Source organism: Melopsittacus undulatus, chromosome 6 (genome assembly GCF_012275295.1).
Source record: "Melopsittacus undulatus isolate bMelUnd1 chromosome 6, bMelUnd1.mat.Z, whole genome shotgun sequence".
NCBI lineage: Eukaryota > Metazoa > Chordata > Aves > Psittaciformes > Psittaculidae > Melopsittacus > Melopsittacus undulatus.
In genome coordinates, this window is record NC_047532.1 from 15,919,740 (window position 1) to 15,941,560 (window position 21,821).

A 21,821-nucleotide genomic window follows, 5' to 3' on the forward strand; every position below is an offset into this window, starting at 1 on the left:
ATAGAATTAAATGGGATATATTTTGACTTCGCGGCTGTATTAAATAAAGGTGTTATAGCACCTAAACCACGAGGAGTGGGTGGCAGCTGCACACGCGGAAATTCGGTTGGGAAAGCGTTCTTTTCGTAAAAAAAATAATAGAAATAAATAAAATAGAGAGGAAGAACGATGTGAGCGTTATGGGAATGCGGGGAAGTTTGGGGGCTCTGCAGTTGTGCTTGTCGCAGCCAAAAGGGACAAAAGGGAAGGGGCAGCGCAGCAGCCGCGAGTGCCGCTTGTCCTCCTCGGCCCTGCGCGGTTCCCAGCCACGGGATGGGGGGACACAGGCCCAGGGCACTCGGGGCCCGGCCGAGGGGCAGCGCACCGGGAGCAGGGCTGGCAGAGGGATGCTGGAAGGGAGGAAGGTCCGGCCTCGGGCAGCGGCAGGCGGGGAAGGACTGACGGACACACAAAGACCTTTAAAAAGCGCTGAGGAGGATGGAGATCCCTCGTGGGAAGCAGAGAGGAGAGCCCGGGGCGGCGTTGCTTCCCGCCGGGGCTGTCGAAGCGCTGTCTCCTCCCGTTACCAGTGGGGGTGACGTCAAACCCGGGCCGTTAACGTTAAAACAAAAGCTTCGGGGTTAATATACAGTAACCAGCCCGACGGCCTCCTCCTCCCTCTCCAGCACCCGTCCCTCGGGTCCATTGTCCCGGCGGGGAAGGCGCCTGTTGAACGCGGATCACGCACAAGGGATGGAGGGAAGGAGAGAGAGGGGACTTAGAGCGGTGCGGGGCTCACGCGGGCCCGGGGATCACACTCACCTCGGGGGTCCCCCGCGGCGCTTCACCTGCGGCTGTGGGGTGGGGGAAAGGGAAGGAGAAGGGGGGAGTGAGGGAGATGGAAGGAAAGAAGGAAGGAATGAACAGGGAAGGAAAGGGGAAGGAGAGATACATCGTTACATAGTGTTATGAACTAAAACCTTGCGGGGACACCATGAAGTGAATTGTTACCTTTCACACCACGTTTCCCCCCACCCTTTTGACAAGCGACACCCAGAAAAACAAACTAAACCCAAACCAATCCCCCCCCTCCCCCAAACACCCCCAAACCCACCTAACCCCCGTCGGAAGCACGGCTTCCACCGGGTTTAGGAGGAGGAAAAGCAACGCGAACCCAAAGCTCTGGGGCCGCGGGAGGGCGGGACGGGTGCGTGGGGTAGTGTTGGTTTTTGGCGCGCGGGCACGCGCGCCCCGCGCACACACGCGCACACGCGCGGGTCCCGCCCGGTCCCGACGGTCGCGGGGCTTTCGGGCAGGAGCCGTTCCGGCCAATCAGCGCGGCGCTTCCCGCCCCTGGCCAATAGCAGGCGCCACATTGTTGTCAAACGTTGCCTAATGGCAACGCGGGGCGCAACAATAGCGCGAGTGGCTGCGGAGCGCGGCGGGCAGCGCGCTCTGCCTGCAGCTCCGGCCGCGCGGGCCGCACGCGTCAGGCGCCGGCAGCAGCAGCAGCGTGTCCCGGGGGGCGCTGGGCCCTGCCCGCTCCGGCCCTGCCGTCGGTTCTGCCCGCTCTGACTTGCACCGACGCCGGTCTCCTGCTTGGGCAGCGGCGGGTGAGCCCAGCCCAGCCGGGACTGGGGTGTTCTGGGGTGTCCGACCCGGCTGCGGCGCTGCTGGCAGGGAGAAGGGGTGATCTTGGTTAACTTTCTTTAGAAAAGATTTAATTCTCTTTCTGGATTTTAGACCCCGCGGCTCGTGGAGAGGGATCCTGCCGCTGAAGGTGCTGGACTGGTCTTTGAAGGGATGCTTTTGGCCTGTGACTGTAGTTACTAGGGGGAAAAGGGAGCTGAGTTTAGGGACCAGCGCGGGTGAGCTCGGGTTCCCACCGGCGACCCCGCGGGCGCGGACGGTGGAGCTCGGCTTTGAGCCCGGCGCGATGGAGTTGGCGCTGCCCCGCCAGATGCGCACGGAGAGCACGGAAGCGAGAGAGATCTAAGTTTGATTGGATTTTCTTGTCTTAGACTTCACTTTTCGGGTTGCGGGGGAAGGGCGCAGGGGGGTTCTCGCCTCACTTGAGCCCCACTCCGGTGTGCGGGGGGCCAGGTCGGAGAGCTGGTAGGCGCTGGGGTTTGCATGCCAGCCGTCGGTGCTCCGCGTGCCCCCCATCCGTGATTGTGCCGGGAGCCTCCTCTCCTGTTTCCCCCCACCCCGCGTTGCTCCGTGGGAGACCCGTGAGGGGGGGTGGTTGTTTCGGGGCGGGCTCGCCGCGATGGAGCTGCGGTCGGAGCTGCCCAGCGTGCCCGCCGCTCCCCCTCCGGTGCCCCCCAGTTCGGTGGCGGCGGCGGCCGCAGCGGCGGCGGCCACGCTGCCCGTGAGCGTAGCCGGGAGCTTACTGCGGGCTCCTCCGCTGCTGCTGCGGGCGGCAGAGAAGTACCCGCGGACGCCCAAGTGCGCCCGTTGCCGCAACCACGGCGTGGTGTCGGCGCTGAAGGGGCACAAGCGGTACTGCCGGTGGAAGGACTGCATGTGCGCCAAATGCACGCTCATCGCCGAGCGGCAGCGCGTCATGGCGGCTCAGGTGGCGCTGCGCCGGCAGCAGGCGCAGGAGGAGAACGAGGCGAGAGAGCTGCAGCTGCTCTACGGCACCGCCGAGGGGCTGGCGCTGGCGGCCGCCAACGGCATCATCCCGCCCCGGCCCGCGTACGAGGTCTTCGGCTCCGTCTGCGCCGGCGGCGGCGAGGGAGGCGCCGGCGCCTCAGGTAAGACCGCGCCCTCGGGGGGGACCGGTAGGACGCGGGGAAGGGACCGGCAGAGGCGGCAGCGGGGACCGGGGAGGTGTCCCGTCGGGTGGGCCCCACCGACAGCCGGGGCAGCCGCAGTGACGGTCTCTTTCTCCTCCTCCCGCCCGGCAGAGTCCAAGATGCAGAAGTTTGAGCTGTTCCCCAAGACGCTGCTGCCGAGCCGCGCCGTGACCCCGCAGCAGGCGGGCGGGAAGCCCCTTTCCCCGGACGGCGAGTCCGTGCCCGGCACGTCCTCGCCGGAAGCTCGGCACGGTTCTGGCTCGGAGAACGGGGACGGCGAGTCCTTCCTGAGCTCGCCCGTGTCCAAGGGCCCCAAGGAGGGAGAGGAGAGCCCGGGCTCCATCAGCCCGCTGGGCTCGGACTCGGGCTCGGAGGCGGACAAGGACGAGCAGGATCCGTCGCCCTCGGCCGGCGGCCGGCAGCGGACTCCCATCGACATCCTGACGCGCGTCTTCCCGGCGCACAAGCGCAGCGTGCTGGAGCTGGTGCTGCAAGGCTGCGGCGGGGACGTGGTCCAGGCCATCGAGCAGATCCTCAACAACCGCGGCCCGGAAAAGGGCCCCGAGGAGGGCTGGGCCCGGGACGGCGCATTGCAAGGCCTTCCGCCTACCCCTGCAGCCGCCGCCGGCCACCACCGGCCCTTGATAGCCGGCGCCATGGCCCCCGCCATCGGCACGCTGGGCAGCCGCTCGGCCTTCTCCCCTCTGCAGCCCAACGCCACGCACTTCGGGGCCGAGGCCGGCGGATACCCGTTGGGCACCCACCTGGGACTCAACCCGCTGCGCCTCGCCTACTCGGCGCACAGCCGGGGACTGGCCTTCATGACCCCCTACTCCACGGCAGGGCTGATGCCCACCCTCGGTTTCCGGCCGCCCGTGGACTACGCCTTCAGCGACCTCATGCGGGACCGCTCCGCCGTGCACAAGGAGCAGGTCTACTCCGGCGGGCTCTACGGGCCTATGGTCAACAACACCCCAGAGAAGCAATAGCGAGGGGCAGCTCCCCAAAGCTCAGCTGTGTAGAAGTAGCTAGGTAGGCACAGGAGGGACGGGCACGGGTGACTTTCTGCCCGCTCTTTTCCCCGTGCAGGCGATGGTGGCGTGCAGACCCCGGCGCGGACAGACGTAGGTGTTAAATCGGTGATAAAGGTGCACTTTCATTGTCCAGACATGAGTCACTCTTTGTTGCTTATGGCCATAAGCATGGATATCCTTGGTGCGTCGTGGGGTGTGCGCGCACACACACGCTACATACACACTACACACTCTTCCCCACACACATACATATATATATGTATACTAGCAAGTGTATAATGTTATAAAATGGAAATCTAAGTTATTAATGTAACTCGTAGGTGAACTTGGTATTAACGTTAAGCTAAAGGTTAGACAGCTCATTGTAATACTTACCAGGCATATAGATTAAACATTGTCAAATTGAAAGCCTTTTCCTTCCCACTCCCCCCCCCAGATGTTACGATCTGTATATAACATTGGAAAGTAGATATATTTGTAACTGTCCGTAGGCCCCCGGCGCCAATGGTGTATGACGATTTAATAAGCCTCTTTCATTTGTGATCTGCAAGGAAATTGCTTTCTTGTTCCAATGTAGCAGACTTCTTGCTGTTTCTAACAGGTAATTCTGTGTTTCCATTTCATAGAAATAAATGTTATTTTCTATTAAAAAAAAAGGTCTTATAAATGGCAAGTGGTATTTTACAAGACGATGGAAGTGTGCTTTGGGAAATTCATTTGACGAGGACATTTAAAGAAGTTTATGCAATTAGTACAAATATGTTTACTACATTTTTATCATGGTCAAACCAGATATCCTTCGGGAAATTTATAAATAAAATCGAAGCCTACAAACCAGAGCAATTTCCTTACAAACTGAAATTGTCCCATACATTTATTGCTGGTTCTGGTCTTATTATTATTTATGTTGGGAGGAAAAAATATCAATATCAGAGGAGTAAAAATTTAATGATTTTATTTTTTCTTCCGTATCGCACTGATTTTTTTGTTATATTTAGGAAATGTGGCATTATTGCAGAGAGAAAAGCATGCTTAAAGCAAAAGCCTGCTTTGTAGCAGCAGAGAGGTCCTTTCCCCTCCTGTCTGAAACTTGAATGTGGGTTTCAATTGTTTCTATGTCAAGACAACCGAAGGGATATATAAATAATGATGGGGTTTCCGAACGTGTGTTTGTGACAGGCGTGAATGAGTTAAGACACCACAACCCCAGTGCTGGGTGGTGGTGGGGGTACACACAGGAAAGAAGCCACTGGTTTACTTCTGGAAATGTGCGTCCTTCCAAATCTTTCCACTCGGTTCGAGAGCAAAGGCTTCACGCTGGGGTTATGGTTGTTTTTTTTTTTTCTTATTGGCGTGTGTTTATTTTTTATCTTTTATTATTATTTTATTTCTTTTTTTTGTTTGTTTTGTTTTATTGTTTGGGGTTTTTAATCCTTTTTTCCCCCTCCTCTTTTTTTTTTTTTTTTGGCAATGGTGCCCTCCTGTTCTTCAAGACCAAAAAGTCCGAAGGCCTTTCCTACCTCTATAAATTTATCATACACTGAGAAGGAGCGGCCGTCCTTTCCCTGCATCCAGCGAGGAGATGCTCCCGAAAGCCGGAGCGCGACTTTTACCAGTCCTGGGAGTTTTTGGCCCAAGAAAACTATTACTCACAAAGAACAAGTTAAGTGCATGGTTGAATTAAGACTGTAAAAGCTCCTAAAGTTCGTTGGTATGGAAACCTAATCCCACGGAACCGCTCCGTGGCACAGCTGGACTGTTTACTTTCTCACTTCAAATATAACTGTGTAAACATTGGCTGGGAGCTGACAGCACGGCTCCTACCAACCAGTCATTGGACTGGTGGCTCTGGGAGGGGACTGTCCCGCCGCAGATATTGAGGGACCCCCCTGGGTAAAATCAAAGGACAGGGGCAAGTAAAATGCAATTCTTCCTTCCCTCGAGCGATCGATCAAGCTAGATACAATTTTAAGATTTTTCTTAAATAATAATAATAGTAAAAAGTAAATATTACAGATTGCACCTAGGTAAATACTTGTGACCCTGATCTGTCTTGGGAGCAGCCAAATCAATATCACAAGGGAAACTTTTAAAAGTCTCGTGTTCCAAGAGCGGGTGAAACTTAATATTACTACAATAAAACGGTTTAATAAAGAAGGGCTTTAATAGTGAGCTAATTTGATTGAGTTTCCTAATTCCACTTTAATTGGAAAAGGAGTTGTCTGTTTGGTTATAAAGTGCTAGGGTTATGTTAGACTTGAAAAAAAAAAAAGGTGGACTTTTGAGCATCTGAATAAACTCTTTTCCCCTTTTTCCCTTTTTTTTTCGGTTGGCAGCTGACTTTGTGCAGGATGGGTTTCCATATCTGGGATTATGAATGGGCTACAAAGAGCTGCTACTTAAAGAAATCAGGTCGCCACATTTCTCCCATTCTAGCCCTGTTGAGAAGGGCTTAGGAGCTGTTGATTTAACTCAGCTCCCCTTTTAATTATAAAAGCCATTCTTGTGTAGTTAGGCGAGCAGGACAATTTATCAGAGTTGTTGCCGTGTCTTGGAGGTTGGCTTGAGCTTGGATTTATACAGCCGACAATGGGGATCACGACGATTAACTTTCATATGGATAGTTTAGGCTGCTAAATTGGCGGGAGGAGGAGGGGGTAAGAGAATCTGATACATTGTCCCTACTGAGGTAATTCCCGTAGATTAAAACCCCTTGGGTTTTGGAGCTGCCTGGGAGAGGTTCGCACAACAGCAGCCTCGGGCACAACATGAAATATTCAGGTCCCTTTTAGAGTAAAATAAAATACTGTCACTTGAATAAAATCCGCGGAGCTGACTGTAAATTATTTGTGAAGCGGAGAGGCTGCGGTGAGAGCCAGAGAACTTCCCTGTTAATTAAATCTTAATCCGTGAGTCGCAGGCAGCGGCGGGGCTGCAGCCTCGGCGGCTGTACATACAGCGGGACACGTTCCGGCGCTGTATTAAGAGCACTCGTGTTTAATATGAATCAGCCCTAATCCACGGCATAATAAAGATCAAATTAGACTAACCATTTAGTAGCGAAATGACATTCCTTCACCTAAAATGAACCTCTCTGCGCCCTGCTCTCTTGCGAGGCCGCCTCGGCAGCCCGGAGAGGCGAGTAGTGCCGGGGCCGGGAGGGGAAGGGGAGATGCAAAGGGTGATGTGTTCCTTTCGCCTTTACAGACCGGTTGCTTTATTTGTAAAACGAAGGGGGAAATCTCCGCCACCCCCCGCTCCAATCCAGGGCCGCCTCTCCCCAAAACTGCTCAATGAGCTCCCCGCAAACCCGACTCACTACCGGGGCCCCGGGGACGGAGGGTGTCGGAGCGGGGTGGCTCCCCTCCGGCTCTGCCTCCCTTCCAGCCCCCGCCCGGCCTGTTGCTCCGCAGCTGCCCCTGTGTGCGTCCCGCTGACGGCACAGCCTCTCCGCCGGGGCCAGCCATCTGCGGGGAATTGCGGCGGTACATCGGACACGGCGTCCCGGCCCTCAGCCCCTCCAGTGGCCCTTGTTCAGCTGGAGGCCGAGGGGCGAGACCCGACCCCCGGCCCAGTTCTCCCTTCACCGCGGCTGTCCCGGGACTTGAGGCCGCGTTTCCCGGCCTTGAAACCGCCCCGCAGCCCCTGAGGGGCGGGGAACGCCGTGCCGGCCCCGGTGCCCCTCATCGGGGCGGGGCGGCCTCTGGGCCGGTGCCGAGCAAACATCACTGCTGCCGGTGCAGCCGGGCCCACGGTGTCACCTCCCCGGGGAAAACGGCTTTTACCCATCCCACTGGGTAAATCACATCCTCGTGATGCCCGGCGGCGGGTACGAGCCCGGGGATCTCTGTCTCCTGGGGTCGTTTCGACGGTGGGAGAGCAGCGCAGGACCGCGCGCCTGCGAAGGGACCAGAGAAAAGGGACACCTCTGGTGCTGCGGGCATCCCCCCCATGCTGGCATTATGTCCCCATGGCAACTGCAGCAATCAATTCTACTCCCCAACAATAGGAAAGTGTTTAATATATTTAAATGTGATTAAGCAGGTGGAACAAACCGAGGAGGAGCGGCTCCACAGGACGAGCCGGCAACGCACGGCGGCCGCTGACCGGGAACCTTCATACGGGGATCCGCGGTCGGCACAGAGCTCAACAGATGGAGCCGAGTGGAGTAGTAGTTAGAACGGGAGAGGAACGGGCTGTTTCAAATTTTTTCCTCTGTTATTAGTGTCAGTTAAGGGAGCGTGAGAATTCATTCCTTTTTCCACCTTCAGTTTCCACCTTTCAGTTTCAACATAATACTGAAAACCTTGTGTAAAAATTGTTTTTGCCTTGTTACCGGTCATTTCCACTTCCCCCTTCGTTTTCCTCTGCCTTTTTCTTAGCAAAAAAAAAACAAACCAACGACAACAATAAAAAAGTCCCAACCTAAAGTAAAGCCCAAACCAAACCACACGCAAAATACCCCAACCCCCTGCTGGGCTGAAGTTCGAAAACCAGAAATAAACCACAGAGAAAACAAAACCAAACCCTGAAATTGCACAGTGCTTCTTTACATTTCATCTCCAAAATAAGCTTCTTCGCACCAAAACGAAAATAAATTAATTTTAACAGATGTTTTAATCTAAACCCCTTTCCTTTTCAGCCAGTTCCCCCATTTCTATGTTATTAGGGAATCTAATAATCGATGGCAACGCTGTTCCTGACCCAAGGCACTGCTGGAGAATGCCCACTGTTCCCCGTCCTGATTGCCGGGAGCAGCCGGGGCCGGGCCAGCAGATCCCCGGGATCTGGGCAATCCTTGAATTCCCTATTCAGCTGTGGGGCTGATTGCGGGATTTGGTGGCAATTACTGACGGGAAGGAGGATGCGGTGCTGGTGAGGGGTGGGTGGTGTTAACATGAGAGACAGGGTCAGAGTGTAAGAGGTTAAAGGGTGTGGGGGGATGAGCTTGTGGAGTGTGAGGTGATGCAGCTGGAGAAGGCAGGTTTGTAAGGAAGTCCACTGCTGGATAATGATGAAGGTAAAAGAAGCGGGGAGATGTTTAAAGGAATAAAATTCCAGCACAGAAGAGCAGGGTGAGGGGGCTGATGTGGTTTTAGGTTTATGAGAGAACTCAGATTAAGGTCTGTGGGAACACTTAAGAATCCATAAAACAAGATCTTAATGCCTGTGTTAGGAAAGTGCAATGAAAATGTTGTGTCACTTGCTGGTGTTGAGTTTGAAGAACAGCCATATTAATGAAAAGTGAGGCAGCTCCTTGACCTGTGTTAAGTCTATGGCAACATGCCTTTCCTGAGGGAGCCTTTAGGACTTGATTATACTCAGTGCAGGCTGGGTAAGGTGGTACTATATGCACGATTTACTTTCTCAGTGAAACTACTAGAAGCTCTTAATTTCAGATATAGTCATATCAGGTGCTGTACAGGAGATTCAATTTCATGTACACCTATAAAACCAGCCAAGGCTCGAGCAAGTGTCCATCAGTGTAAAATAGTGATGGGTGTTTTTACAGTGACTCACTGATTGCTCATGTGGAAGCAAGTGCATCAAGAGAGATGAAAATGCTTAAAGACAAGAAGGTATTGCCAATGTTTTTAATGGCAACAGGCTGTGTGCTAACCATTTCTAACCAAACAAAGTCTGAGGCCTGCTCTATTCAAATGCTAGCATAAACATGTGTTCCTCTTCACCCCAGGTGTGAATTTGGCAGATGTGGACAAAGGCATGATGAGACACCCCCCCGGGGGATAATTCTGTTTGGAATGCTGTTTTGTGTAGTATTGGATTTACCTGTATGTGGGAGCTAAAGTCTTATCTTAGATTTTATCTTAACTCCTTGCAAACTCTAGACTATAAGGGGAAAAACATTGCTTCCTGACAACCCTGTTTTGATGGTGTGGAAGAGCAAAATCTTGTCATATTCTGATTTGTGGATTTATTTTCTGTAAGAGATGGTGATATGTGGGATATGTTCTGATTCCTGACTTCGCACAGAAGCTCTGCCTAAATAAGCTCTGTAATGCAGGTGTCTGTGAGGGGTAAGGATGGATCCTTTGATATGCTATCAGTGTGAGTATACTTGTAGCTAGTGTAGATTTGGAGTTTTTTTGCCTTGCATTTCATCTTTTCTGGGTTTGGATCTTGTTAATGTGCTGTAAAGCTCTATGCTAAAGATTGTTTCTGCATAGTTTTTTCCCAGTTCCCCAAAGTTGCTGTGTTTCCCTCCCTCTCCCCCCCATCCCCCCCCCCTTCCATGAATAGATGAAAAAAAGACTGGATAAAAGCATAGATGAATTTCAGGAAGAAAAGGATGTAGAAATGCACTGAAAGCAAGTTACCCAAATTTTCTTACCCATCAGTAATTACAAATCCACTGTGTGTATCTGCAGAAAGCAGTTGACTATTTAACTGGGCAAATGTAATAGATGGGCAGGATCTGTGCAAATTTGAGTAGGTTTGTGACAGCAGGGCAGGGTCCTGGGGGGAAGAGGGAAATGGAAAAGAAACCAGAAACAGAGAGTGGATCTTTTCGTGTGGTCTGACAGGCAGATGGAAAGCGTGAATTACAAAGGCTTTTAAAAAGATCTGCTTGGAGTTTCTGTTTACAGAGAGATTTAACAGGACTGGCTGGCCTTAAAAGGCTGAGGTCATTGCTAAAGTCAGATGTTTGGAAGGGAAATGGGGTACTAGCCCATGACCACAATATAGGAGAGGTTCACAGATTCAACAAGACAGAAGCAGGGCCAAGCAGGCAGGGCCCTTATAAACTATTTGGCAGGTCAAGAAAAGGGTTTACAAGTCACCAGGACCTGGAGTTAGGGGAGGAAGGAGGGTGTAGGGTATAGGGAAGGAGGGTATAACCGCTGCTAAAGGGAGCTGGATCCAGAGATCAGGAGCTTCTAGCCAAGGGTAGCATCAGCAGCATGAAAAGAGAGAATGAGCTCGGATTTGTGCGGCAGGGACTTACTGATGAAACAGCTTTACAAGGAACAAAGGTATCAAAATGTTACCTCACTTTCTTGTAAGCAGGATATGGGATATTGATTTCCTTTCATGGCTTGGGGAAGCCCATGGTTTACCTTGGGTAGAACCTATGGATTTCCTCAGTTTTCTAAATCTCCTGCTTGAAAGGTTAGCCATAGATATTTGCAGCCAAACGAATGGGGCCAGTAGTGGAGATTATACTTTAAAGAGCTTTTGCTTTGTAAGGGGGAGAGTCAGATATCTTGTATTGGTTAGGAGAATCTAATTAAGGACCTGTTCAATAGGAGTAAATGGCAAATGATCAGGCACACAGAAGAGGGACTAAAACTGCAGGGCTCAGTACAGTGTGGTAGAATGAAGTTAAAAGATGCCTGGCTTTTTCCTGCTTAGGGGGATGAATTGCATTTGTTTTCTCTAATCATCCTTTTTATCCACATTGTGAAGCTTTACTGTGGCTCAGAGAAAATAATCCTAATGCAGTGGGGCCAAGAGTGGGAAAATGGTACAGTTGGTTTGGCAGGCAAAACATGGCTCTAGCGCCTTGCTCAAATCTGTACCCTTCTTCAGGAAAGCTTCACCTTGACCAGTAGGGATTAGAGAGGTGCTATCAGGGTCTCTTCTCTGCAAGCATTACTTTATAGCCACCTTCCTGTTCAATGGGTGGAAAGGATTCCAAAGCACTGATTGAATTTGTTTTTTCAGATCCACTGGAAAGCATCTTAGAGCATAAGATTAGTAGTATATGACTTGATGGATTTGGGGAAAAATTCATCCATCATGTGTCTTACAAGCATAACTGTTGCCCAAATTACGCCAAATGGATGAGTTAAGCCAAGTCTAATTTACTGGGAGTTCAGGATGTACCCCAAAACCATGGCAGACACTTGGAGAGGCTGGCTAAGACATTACAATATGTTTCACCATCATCAAGTTATTTCTTAAGTGTTACATGACAGTGCCTGTGAATTTTAGTGCCAGGCTGAAACATATGTTAACTGGCCCACTGGGATCCTGTTCGTGTTTCACTTTGGCTTCCTAATTTCCCTCCTGGGAGAAGGCTCAGCTATTTTTCAGTGTCTAGTACCTTGGTCACTGAGGGTACAACTTACTTTATCTTGACAAGCAAGGATATGCATGTACGTCTTTGATATAGAAAGAGCTTGAAACTTGGGTGAGATGAAGGTGTCTGCATGGTTGGTTAGCAGGATTGTTTCTAACTGTAGAGTAGGGCTGGCAAATGGTGCACTTGGCTCTTGAATGGGAAATGGCTCTATTAAGAAGTCTGAGGTGATGAGTGGTAGGTGTGCTCTTAAAAGCAGGGTCAGGTGGGAGCTAAGGCTATCCTAGAAGCCCTATCTCCCATGTTATTTTATTCCTCATCGCTGAAATGTCTAAAGAAAGTTCATCCTGATTAGATGGATCGAACTGAACCCATGTAAATGGTGTTTCATAAACCACGAAGAGCTAAGACTGACCTCGTGAAGTCATTGGTAAAATGTCTGGTTCTCTTGGATGCCTCAGCAGGGTTGGTGCTGCATCTGATGGATGTCGAGGATATTGGGCAGAGGCACTCTCATTAAGAAATTGCCTGCTGGAACTCTCTCCAGCCATCTGGCATCCAAAATGCAACAGCAAAAAGGATCCTGTTGGTGATTTTCAGCAAATGTTTTGCACAGAGCCATCTTTGTTGACTGTCTCTTGTTTTGCAGATGTTTGTACTATCATGAATCTTTTTTTTTCTAGCCTTAATTGAAACTCATGCTCCTCCTATCCAAGGGTTAACTTTATTATAACAGAAGTTAAATCTGTATGACTCTGTCCTCAAAGAACATATTCTTTTCTAGACAGATCCTCAGCTTGTGTATTGAATTTGAGATATTTGCAATTTTAACCACCCAGATTACTGTTGTGCTTTTTATTTATTTGAATCTTGGGTAAAGATGACTTTTTTTTACCATTTTAGTTTTTGTCTTCTGAATATTGCTTCTCCTTTTTGGAAAGAATAGGTTGTAGCTATTTTTCTTAAAGCTTTTGACGGTTTTATGAGCAACAGTAACAATGAAAATATTTTATTAGTGTATATCACTGGTTGGTGGTAACTGCGTTTTGTTTTGCCATAAACAGTGATTTAGCTGTTTCACTCTCAGCTTAATTTCTGGAATGGGGCTCTTGGATGTTATGCTCATAGATTCTGGACCCACTTGGGCAAGAGCTGCCTTTGTTCCTTCATAGACCCAAGCACAGAATATTGTCTTGAAGCAGGATGCACAGCATCGAAGTGCTTCCTGTGGCAGCAACATGCTGCTGATGCTCAGTGGGTGTGAGGTCCTGCTCTGTTCTGAGATTAACCTGAAAACGAACCGATTCTTGAAATAGGTGTAGCTGATGCTTCAGCTGAGTGTGGTACACTTGAAGTAAAGCATATTGACTTCTTATATCCAGTTTTTTGGAAGGTACAATTATCTCTTATCTTCGCAGGCTGGTTTAACTTTCACTGGTTTATTCTCATGGAACAAAAATAAGATATTGCAGTTGCAAAGGAGCACCAGGACCTTGCAAATGAAGGAAGCTGTGAGGTTTTGTAGTGAAAACTGCACTTGGGTCTCAGAAGATTTGGTTTGTGTACTAAATCCTGCTCCTGATTTACCAACAGTGGTAACAACCACTTACAACAACAGTTTCCCTTGGGTAACTCAAACCAACTTATCATATTTTGTTTTTAGGAGTGAGTACTAATATTGACTTTCACCAGTTTCAGTATGAGACACATCAGGCTTGAATTGCAGACTTTTTTACTACTTGAGTATTTATTTTTAATAAGGGTCCTAATTAAGCATGCAATCTCTATTGCAGGAAAGCTCTCCTGGACTCTGTCTTGATTCATTAAAATGTGTCAAATTCCTCAGAGTTTAGAGCAGAGCTCTAACAATGACAGAAGAGGCCCTGTGTCCTGAATATATACTAACATGTGCCAAAGAATATGCTTGTTAATAAGTACTTGTTCAGTGATAAAGTATAGCAACAAGGGGTTATGTATTTCCTCACTTTCAGCTACATGAGCGGAGCCCCTGACTTCACTCAGGAAGCTCTACTGTTGTTAGATATAGAAAAGTAAAATACCCTCTGCTTTATAATAAGTCATTCCAGCTCTGTCTAATTAACACTTCTTAGCGTTAATTGTAACCCCCTGTTCTGTGTTTTTCAGGGACAATATTTCCCAAGTACTGCTGATGAAATGTCAGGCAGAGGTAATAATTTTGTTTTCCTTGCTATTATAACATTGTGCCATAGATATAGTTATATACAGAGATACATGCCAATCAACCAACAGAGCAAACAAGATGAAGAAGTAAAAATCTTCTCCTTAGAGAGCTCCTTAAGCAGACAATGAATTATGAGTTCTCTGTCTAGAGAATGTGCAATGAAAACGGCTGCTCCTACTGGCAAACCTTGCTGTGATTGAAAAAAAGGAAGAATTTAGGTGGCTTGTTTTATTAAATCAGTAGATTTAACAGGATGAAATTGCTGGAGTACAAAAATACAAAATATTTCTTTACATAACCTGCAGAATCCTACAGGCTTCTAATGTTAATGCTACAGAAGTACTATTGACCAGTATTTGCAGAACAGCGTGTAATGAGCAATAAAGACATTCCTGTTGTTGGAAGGGGGAAAAAGCCTGTTGGCACTTTAGTGAACCTACTCATCTTGGTTTTGTAGTCTGAAGAAAATGAGAGAGTACTCAAAGAAAGTGAAAACATGAGATTCACTGTTAAAACATCGCTCCAGAGCAGGCAACAGCACAGAACTCTTGCAAAAGACAAGTAAGCAAGTAAGGATATGGGGCCATCATGTGTCACTGATGTTTGAGTAGGACTTTTCATTTGGAATGCAACTTAAGAATTGAAGGTGGGATTTGGACTGTAGCAATGCAGTGCAGACCAGCTGCTGTCCCATCCAAACAATACTGTGTGTGTGACAGTAGGGGAAAAAGTATCTTTGATGGCTCAATACATTCTGACAAGCTGAAAGTGAGAGAGAGACCTGATGGAAGATAAAACAAAAACCAATGAAACAACCTTCCATGATAAAAAAATATTGAATGCCAACTCTAAGATGAAAATACAATGTCCAGCAATTTCAGTCACATCCTGTACAATCAAATTAGCAAGCACGTTGCCCTCCCTTCCCCCTTTTCTTTATGGGACCCTGTTTATTTATGGGAGCAGTGTCCTAAATTTAGGCCTAGCCCCAGTGTTTCAAATATTGCAAATTTCTCCATGCCACCTAATGTAACACTTGAACTGGAAGAAGACTGGATAGCCCAGTGAAATATCTGGAAGCACCTTGACATGTTACTCTTAGGAGACTACTGATATTTATACCCTGGTGGCTATTTTGTAGACTCTTATGCTATATTCCTAAACACTGGGGAGGAGGAAGGGGAAAGGCTGAAATTCTTTGTCTCTAAGTTGAGACTGATATAACTAGAGGGAAAATTCTAATAGACTATTTCTTAACTACATTGAATTGCTTGTGAAGTGCAGACTACTCTAGAGGATGGCAAAAGAAATTTAAATAATTTGATCTTTAAAAATTATTAATCTTTTTTTAAATAACCCACTTAACTGTTGCTTCATTATTATAAACTTTTGCTTTATCTCTAAAGAAATTCACTTTTTGATCCCTTTTGTCCTGCCCTCTTGGTTTCTCAGCATTGTGGTTATACTATGGCCATGTTATTTAACAAAATTGCTTATTGAAAAGTTTCCCTATAAGTAGGAAACAACAACTGTCCTCTGAAAAAGGAAGTCACTATATAATGCTCAGACATTACAAAAGAATAATAATGTTCAGTCTTCAGTCTTTATACTTCTCGGATCTAGACACTTTGTTCTAATCTTTAGGTTGGGGTGGGTTTTTTTCCTTTACATGAAGTACTGATATGAAATTTGATTCAAACACTTCTGAATGGTTAAAATACCTAAATGGGTTCTTTGTTTGTTTGTCAGAATGACATAATAGAACCAACTAGGTTGGAAAAGACCTTTAAGATCATCAAGTCCACCACTAAACTATGTAACTGAGAGCCTCATCTACATGGTTTTTGAGCAGGGTTGGCGATTCCACCACTGTCCTGGACAGTCTGTTCCAATGCCTGACCACCCTTTTGGTGAAGAAGTTGTTCCTAATATCCAGCCTAAACCCTCCGTGGCACAGCTTGAGCCCATTTCCTCTTGTGCTATTGCTTGCTAATGGTTGGACTCAATGATCTTAAAGGTCTTTTCCAGCCTAAATGATTCTATAATTTCTTCAGTGTTGTGGAAGTGCACTGGGGGTGTTTGATGGCAGCTGGGACAGTGGACACTGCCTGTACCAGGTACAGAGGAGCCAGTAAAAACAAGGTGTGGGTATCTTTTCACCTGAGGTTTTGGGGTGCCGTTGGCACACTGTTGACTTTATACTTTTAGGCACTGTCAGGCACACCTATTGAATCTAAGATGAGACAGGCTTGGTAACAGGCACTGATTCTCACTATGTGGAATTACATTACTAGTTTTTGTTTTCGTTTTTGTACCCTATTGTGACAAGAACATGAAATGAGTACAAAAAGGACTGCAGGAACCTGTATGGGATATTGCCCATTTCCTTATACAATATATTTTTGGAAGAATCTATAACAAAATGATAAACTTGTAGATCCTTCAATTGTATGTGAATAGTCCTGGCTCCATTCAGTGTTGGTAGTCTCTCTGTGTGTGTATGTATGTATGTATGTATACACACATACATATATCAATGTATGAACATATTTTTGTATATCTATCTTACCCTTGTGAATTCATTTGCCATTTGTGGTTTCTTTACCAATTAAATTTTCTAGCACAGCAGTTCACTCTGCATCATGTCACGCATGCTGACTATGTGCTGATTTCAGGTTGAGGATTATTTAGCAGGGGTGCTGATTATGGCTAACTTAGTCTCAGGAGATCAATGAGGAATGGACATTTTGTGATGAAGTTTGTTTTGTGCAGATTAGAAAGATAACGACACATGTAAGAGATTAGTATGTGACATTAAGACCAAAATCAACATGTGAACTAGCTCTGTGAAATTCACACTGCAAAGGTAAGATATGAAGTCAGGTAGTAGACCACATGGTTCTGTGTCTAGGATCCAATTTTAAACTTGAAATATCAAAGGCAGTATGCTAGACCTGAGCTTGTAAACTTCTATCTGTGTTATTTTATGTGTGTAAATGGTCTCAGTGATTTTCATACTGACCTCTTTCCTTTATCTGTGAAGATTTTGCAGTCTATACAATGCAGGACTGCTTTTGTTGTGTGGTTTGGACAGCTCCAAACATTCATCAAGAATATAGTAACAACAAATTAGAACTTACTTTGCTTGAAATTTGTTTCATATTAATGTTGGAAAGCAGGTGAGTACTAGCATAGTAAATATGCTTCTAGAACATGGGAAGACTAATGCTATAGTAATTTCAGCACAGTAGAATTGCTAGTCAAGAGGAAAATAACTATAGTTAAGAAAAATACAGCTGACAAAGTGGGTTATTTTTTGGTGAATAACTCCTCACTGAGGAAAAATTACAGTTTTGGCAGGGCATGTAATGCATATCTCAGGGTTATCTACCAATAACTTGAAAAAGTCATGTGGCCATGCTCAGTATGAAATTATTTGGCATATCTGTTCCCTTTAAGTTATCTATTCTGCATCAGCCAAAGTGGAAAGTCATCTCAAATTACATATTTGTCTCCATCACTTCATTATATTTTAATTGTTTTAAAGAGTAATTTTCTGTATTTTTAAAAATATTTTTCTTTTTCCTCCCATATGAAAGAATTGCAAAAATAGGAAACTGCATTCTCAGAAAATACCATCTAAAAAAAGGTCAAAATTAGAGAAAATAATTTCATAGAATACCTTGCATTGCAAGGGGCTTTTATGGATCATCTAGTTCAGTTCCCCTGCCAAGGACAGGGACATCTTCAACTAGATCAGGTTTTCAGAGCCCCATCCAGCCTGACATTGAATGAGTCCATAGATGGGGCATCTACAGACTTTCTGGTCAATATGTTCCAGTGTCTCACCACCCTCATTGTAAAAAATGTCTTCCTTGTAGCTAGTCTAAATCCACCTTATTCCAGTTTAAAGCCTTTACCCCTTGTCTTATTGCCACAGACCCTATTAAAAAGTTTGTCTCATCTTTCTTATCAGCTCCCTTTAAGATTTCTTTAGCTATTTCACAGTTATATAGGAATGATGTCCAAGGGAACCAAACCCTCCGAATTTTGGAGGAGTTGAATCTGAGTTCAGACCTTTCTTATTTTTTTAAATATTGTAGTTATTATTCAATGTTTAGTGTTCTTTTTAAATATTGTTGTGATGAAAATATTCTAGCCAGAGGACCGCATGCCATGGTTTGGACAGAAAGCTTTTAATGATCAGCTCATAATCTGACCAGAAGAAAGGAGTTCTTTTGTTGTTCTTCTGTAGCAATACCATTTCCTCCTCCATGTAGTTTGTACTTTAATTGGCACATCTGTCTTTAACAGAATCTCTTTAGTAACTCTGTCCTTTGCTCTGGCTCTCAAACCTTCAGCCCTTCTCTCTAGGCTTGGTAGCAGACTCCTGTGTCTGCATGTGCTATACTTTTCAAAGTGTCTTCTACCTAATTGCTATTAAAAGCCCTTTGAAGCAAAAACCCCACTAGGCGCTGTTTCTTCAGTGTGTTTTTTCCTGAGATTTGGTTACCAAGTAGCAGTGCAGGATGCTTGAAAGGGCTCAGGAAGCAGCCTCTCTCCTGAGAGAAACTAAAAAAGACATGATTTAGGAGGATGCAGGAGATTGGGTTTGTAAGAGTAGTAGTTTCTCCTAATCCTCTTTGTTTTAGTAATCATGTCTAAAACTCTAAAGGTGCCTGCCGAGCTCTTGTTCAAATGTCTGTAGTAGAAGTGCAGAGGTTAAGAGGTGCAAGCAAACGCAGAAGAAAATGATGCTGTGGTTTAGGCGTCTGATTGCAACTTGTGAAGCTTTGGTTAAACTTCCTGTTCTATCAAAGAGCTCCTGTGGGCTTAAGGGGAGTTACCTGGGGCACAGATGAAGTACCATGTCCTTCTCAGCCCAAGCTTTCCTCATGTACAATAGTTAAGAGTTTGAAAGAGAGAAACAAGAACAATTATTGCATCCAGCAAACATAATCTACAAGTATTGGCCATAAGGTTAGTGACTTACTGAATATTTTGTAGTACTGAAAGGACTTCTCCATGTTCTGACTCTTGGACTCTTGGTATTCAGAACCTCAGATTTTGCTTCGAAGCAAACTTTTAGTCATCTGGTTGAGGAAGAAAAAAATGCCATCTACCATAAAGGCTTGATAAACTGAAAGGAATCACATAGATATTAAAGTGTTAGGTTTAAAGCAGTCCAGGACCAGATCTGACATGTTTAAGACCTCAGGTTGGCAGTAGTAGAAGACAGGCTTTGCACAACTATCAGAACTGGAAGCAGTCAGTGTCTCATGCTGGCTTCCAGGATCCTTACTCTTAAGTTTAAATAATTCATGTGGTTAATGAATAATAAATTTAATAGTAATGATTAAAGCAGATGACTCTCTGTTCAGTTAAATGGTCACAGACAACTGAAAAATGTTCGTGGTGCATACAGGCTGCTCTCCTCCTCCAAGTATGCACGCATCCATCCCCTGACAAGCTTGTTTAATGCTGTGGATGATTCACTTTGCCCTTAGTGTTTCAGTGTTTCCTGCCTCACACCTGGCTGCAGCAGTGTGCTTGGTTTGGAGGAGGGCAGCTGGTTAATTTAGTGTTTGCTCTCTTGTGCAATAAAGCTCCAGAAAACACAGTTTTCCTTCCAAACTGCTGGGGAAGCTGATGTGCTGTTCCCTACTGGCTTGTGTGCAGGGTTGCCTGCCCTGTGATAGTTTTCTAGGCCAGGTTCCTCTGATCCCTCCAAGCTGTTAGCCCCAAAGTCCACCCCAGTGGGAATCAGAGCAGTGCAGCAGGGGTGTGCAGAGATGGGCAGTGCTGGCTTTGGAGCAGGGTCCCTGCAGGGCTCTGGAACAAGAGGGGAAATTCCCAATCTCATCTTTCTTCTCTCTCCAATCCCTGCCATTCAGCCCATTTCCTTAAAGAGGCTTTGTAGAGTCTGCAGAGCACAGAGCTTTTTTCTTTTTCTCCATCCTGCTCATCCATTCCATCTGGTGTTTGTTTTCCTGTGTTGCCTCTTGTCTGCTCCATTTGAATACTGTTAGAGTCTTGCACTGGATGTTTTGACAAGTAGATGCTGTGTAGTATGGGCCATGCAGTCTGGGTCTGGAGGCTCTAAAGTACATTAACTTCTGCTGTTGTACAATGTCTGAGATGCGTTGCTGCCTTGGGTTGAGGTCTTTGCACAAAGGGACTGTCCTGGGGTACCACTCCATCATGGAGAACTATCTGATGGTAGGTAAGAGGTCCTGTGACATCTTCCTTCTGCTGACAGCCAGCAACAAGACATGGCTGACCTTGCCCCTTTGCAATTCCAAGCTGATTTGTCATCCCACACTGTCTGTGGGTGGCATAAATAGAAAAGCTGGGACAGTGAGACAGCTGTTCTTGAATTACTCATGCAAGTGGGAAGCAGATCAAGCCCTCTACTTATGCTCATTATTACTGTTTATTAATTAGTTAATTATTTTACAGTTGTTGTCTGAGCTAAACTCCCATTAAACTGCAATGAACTGGGTTGGAATGCTTTGCTCCAGAATGTTTCTTGAAGGCTGCCAGCACAATGCTGACTGGATTTGCCTCCTCCTTTGTTTACAGTAGCTTGTGAGGTAGGGAACCTCATTTCATTTTCTTCACCCTGTCTCTGGAGCTCTTAGGAGGCAGTCAGTGGCCGGGCTTGTTCTTTGGCACAGCTTTCAGTCAGGCTTAAACCACACATTGGGTCATTACAGGAAAACAAGGTATCCCCAAGTAGTGTGCCTCAAGCTGGAGAATGGAGGGCTTAACTTCTGGAAATTCCCTACAGCCCTCAGTTATGCATCTCACCTGATGTGTTTTTTACAGGATTATTTTCCTCTTTCCCTAAACAAGAGCTACTGGAAGTTTGCTCCTGTGACACTTTTGTTACAAGACTTGTTTGAGCAGTGTCTTGATTCTGCTGCCACTGTGTGGTCAAAGCTGGTCTGGTGCTTCAGGTATTCCTGTTTCTCACCGTAATTCGTGTGGAGCCAGCAGAGTCCTGGCATCTTATGTTCGATTCTCCTCCATGTCACTAAATGAGGAGTAACTGCACTGAAATTAATGGACCCTTTATTTGTGTTAGTGGGGTAGCCAGATGCACCTGCAGCAATAAGGGTCCATTGTGCTGAGTAGGTCTTAGGCTAAGAAAAACCAACAAACAGTCCCTAAGTCAGCTCATAACTTGATATTATGACCATATGGAACAGGTAAATAAAACTGACATAGCAAGGATAAATCTTCTCATAGACGTGCTTGAAGTCAGGGCCTTGATGAATAGCTGCTGTTGGCTGAGCTGCTCGAAATAAAAGCAAAAAGGGGGGACTGTTAGTGGGCTTTCATTAATCTGATTTGTGGTACATTCCACAACTCATATGCACTCCAAGATACTGGATTCTCCCTGAGTTTTTAAGGTTTTAAGTTAGATTTCTTCCAGCCTTGCACATTGTTGGGGTTTCAAGCACACTACAGAAACTGCTATTTGGCAGTAAAGCACTGTAACAAGTAATCAGATACAGGTGTACTTAACAAGGAAAAAAGCTTATATTAGCTTTGCTTTTTGGAAAACAATATAGTAATCAATTATGCTTTGCCAGCTCAGTAATATCCAGGAGGTTTCTCAGTCATTAACTCACTTGAGTGAATTAGAAATGCTTTATTGTGGTAATAAACAGTGATACAACTCTTCAGGGACTTTCAAAGCAAGTAAAATAGAAAACATAAATTACTCTGTGGTTTGGTTCTGCATTCCTTGCTCA

The 21,821-nt window shown here is 46.5% G+C and overlaps 1 protein-coding gene across 2 annotated transcripts; it reads left to right on the forward strand.

The window, feature by feature from the left end:
• Positions 1-2,134: 2,134 nt before the first annotated feature.
• On the forward strand, positions 2,135-4,447 carry DMRTA2 (DMRT like family A2). Of its 2 annotated transcripts, none has more exons than XM_034064090.1 (2): positions 2,135-2,765; positions 2,892-4,447. In XM_034064090.1, exons 1-2 carry the CDS (start codon positions 2,249-2,251, stop codon positions 3,767-3,769), a joined length of 1,395 nt encoding a protein of 464 aa, XP_033919981.1. In that variant the 5' UTR covers positions 2,135-2,248; the 3' UTR covers positions 3,770-4,447. The 2 variants fall into 2 exon arrangements, with proteins under 2 accessions (XP_033919981.1, XP_033919980.1); XM_034064089.1 differs by having other exon boundaries at positions 2,210-2,738.
• Positions 4,448-21,821: the final 17,374 nt, after the last annotated feature.

What these genes read in the sequence shown, in the direction of transcription:
- DMRTA2 (XM_034064090.1), top strand. Translation starts at nt 2,249, where the DNA reads ATGGAGCTGCGGTCGGAGCTGCCCAGCGTGCCCGCCGCTCCCCCTCCG. An exon ending in CGCGCCCTCGGGGGGGACCG is followed by an intron (nt 2,766 to 2,891) that starts GTAGGACGCGGG and finishes CCCGCCCGGCAG; the next exon opens with AGTCCAAGATGCAGAAGTTT.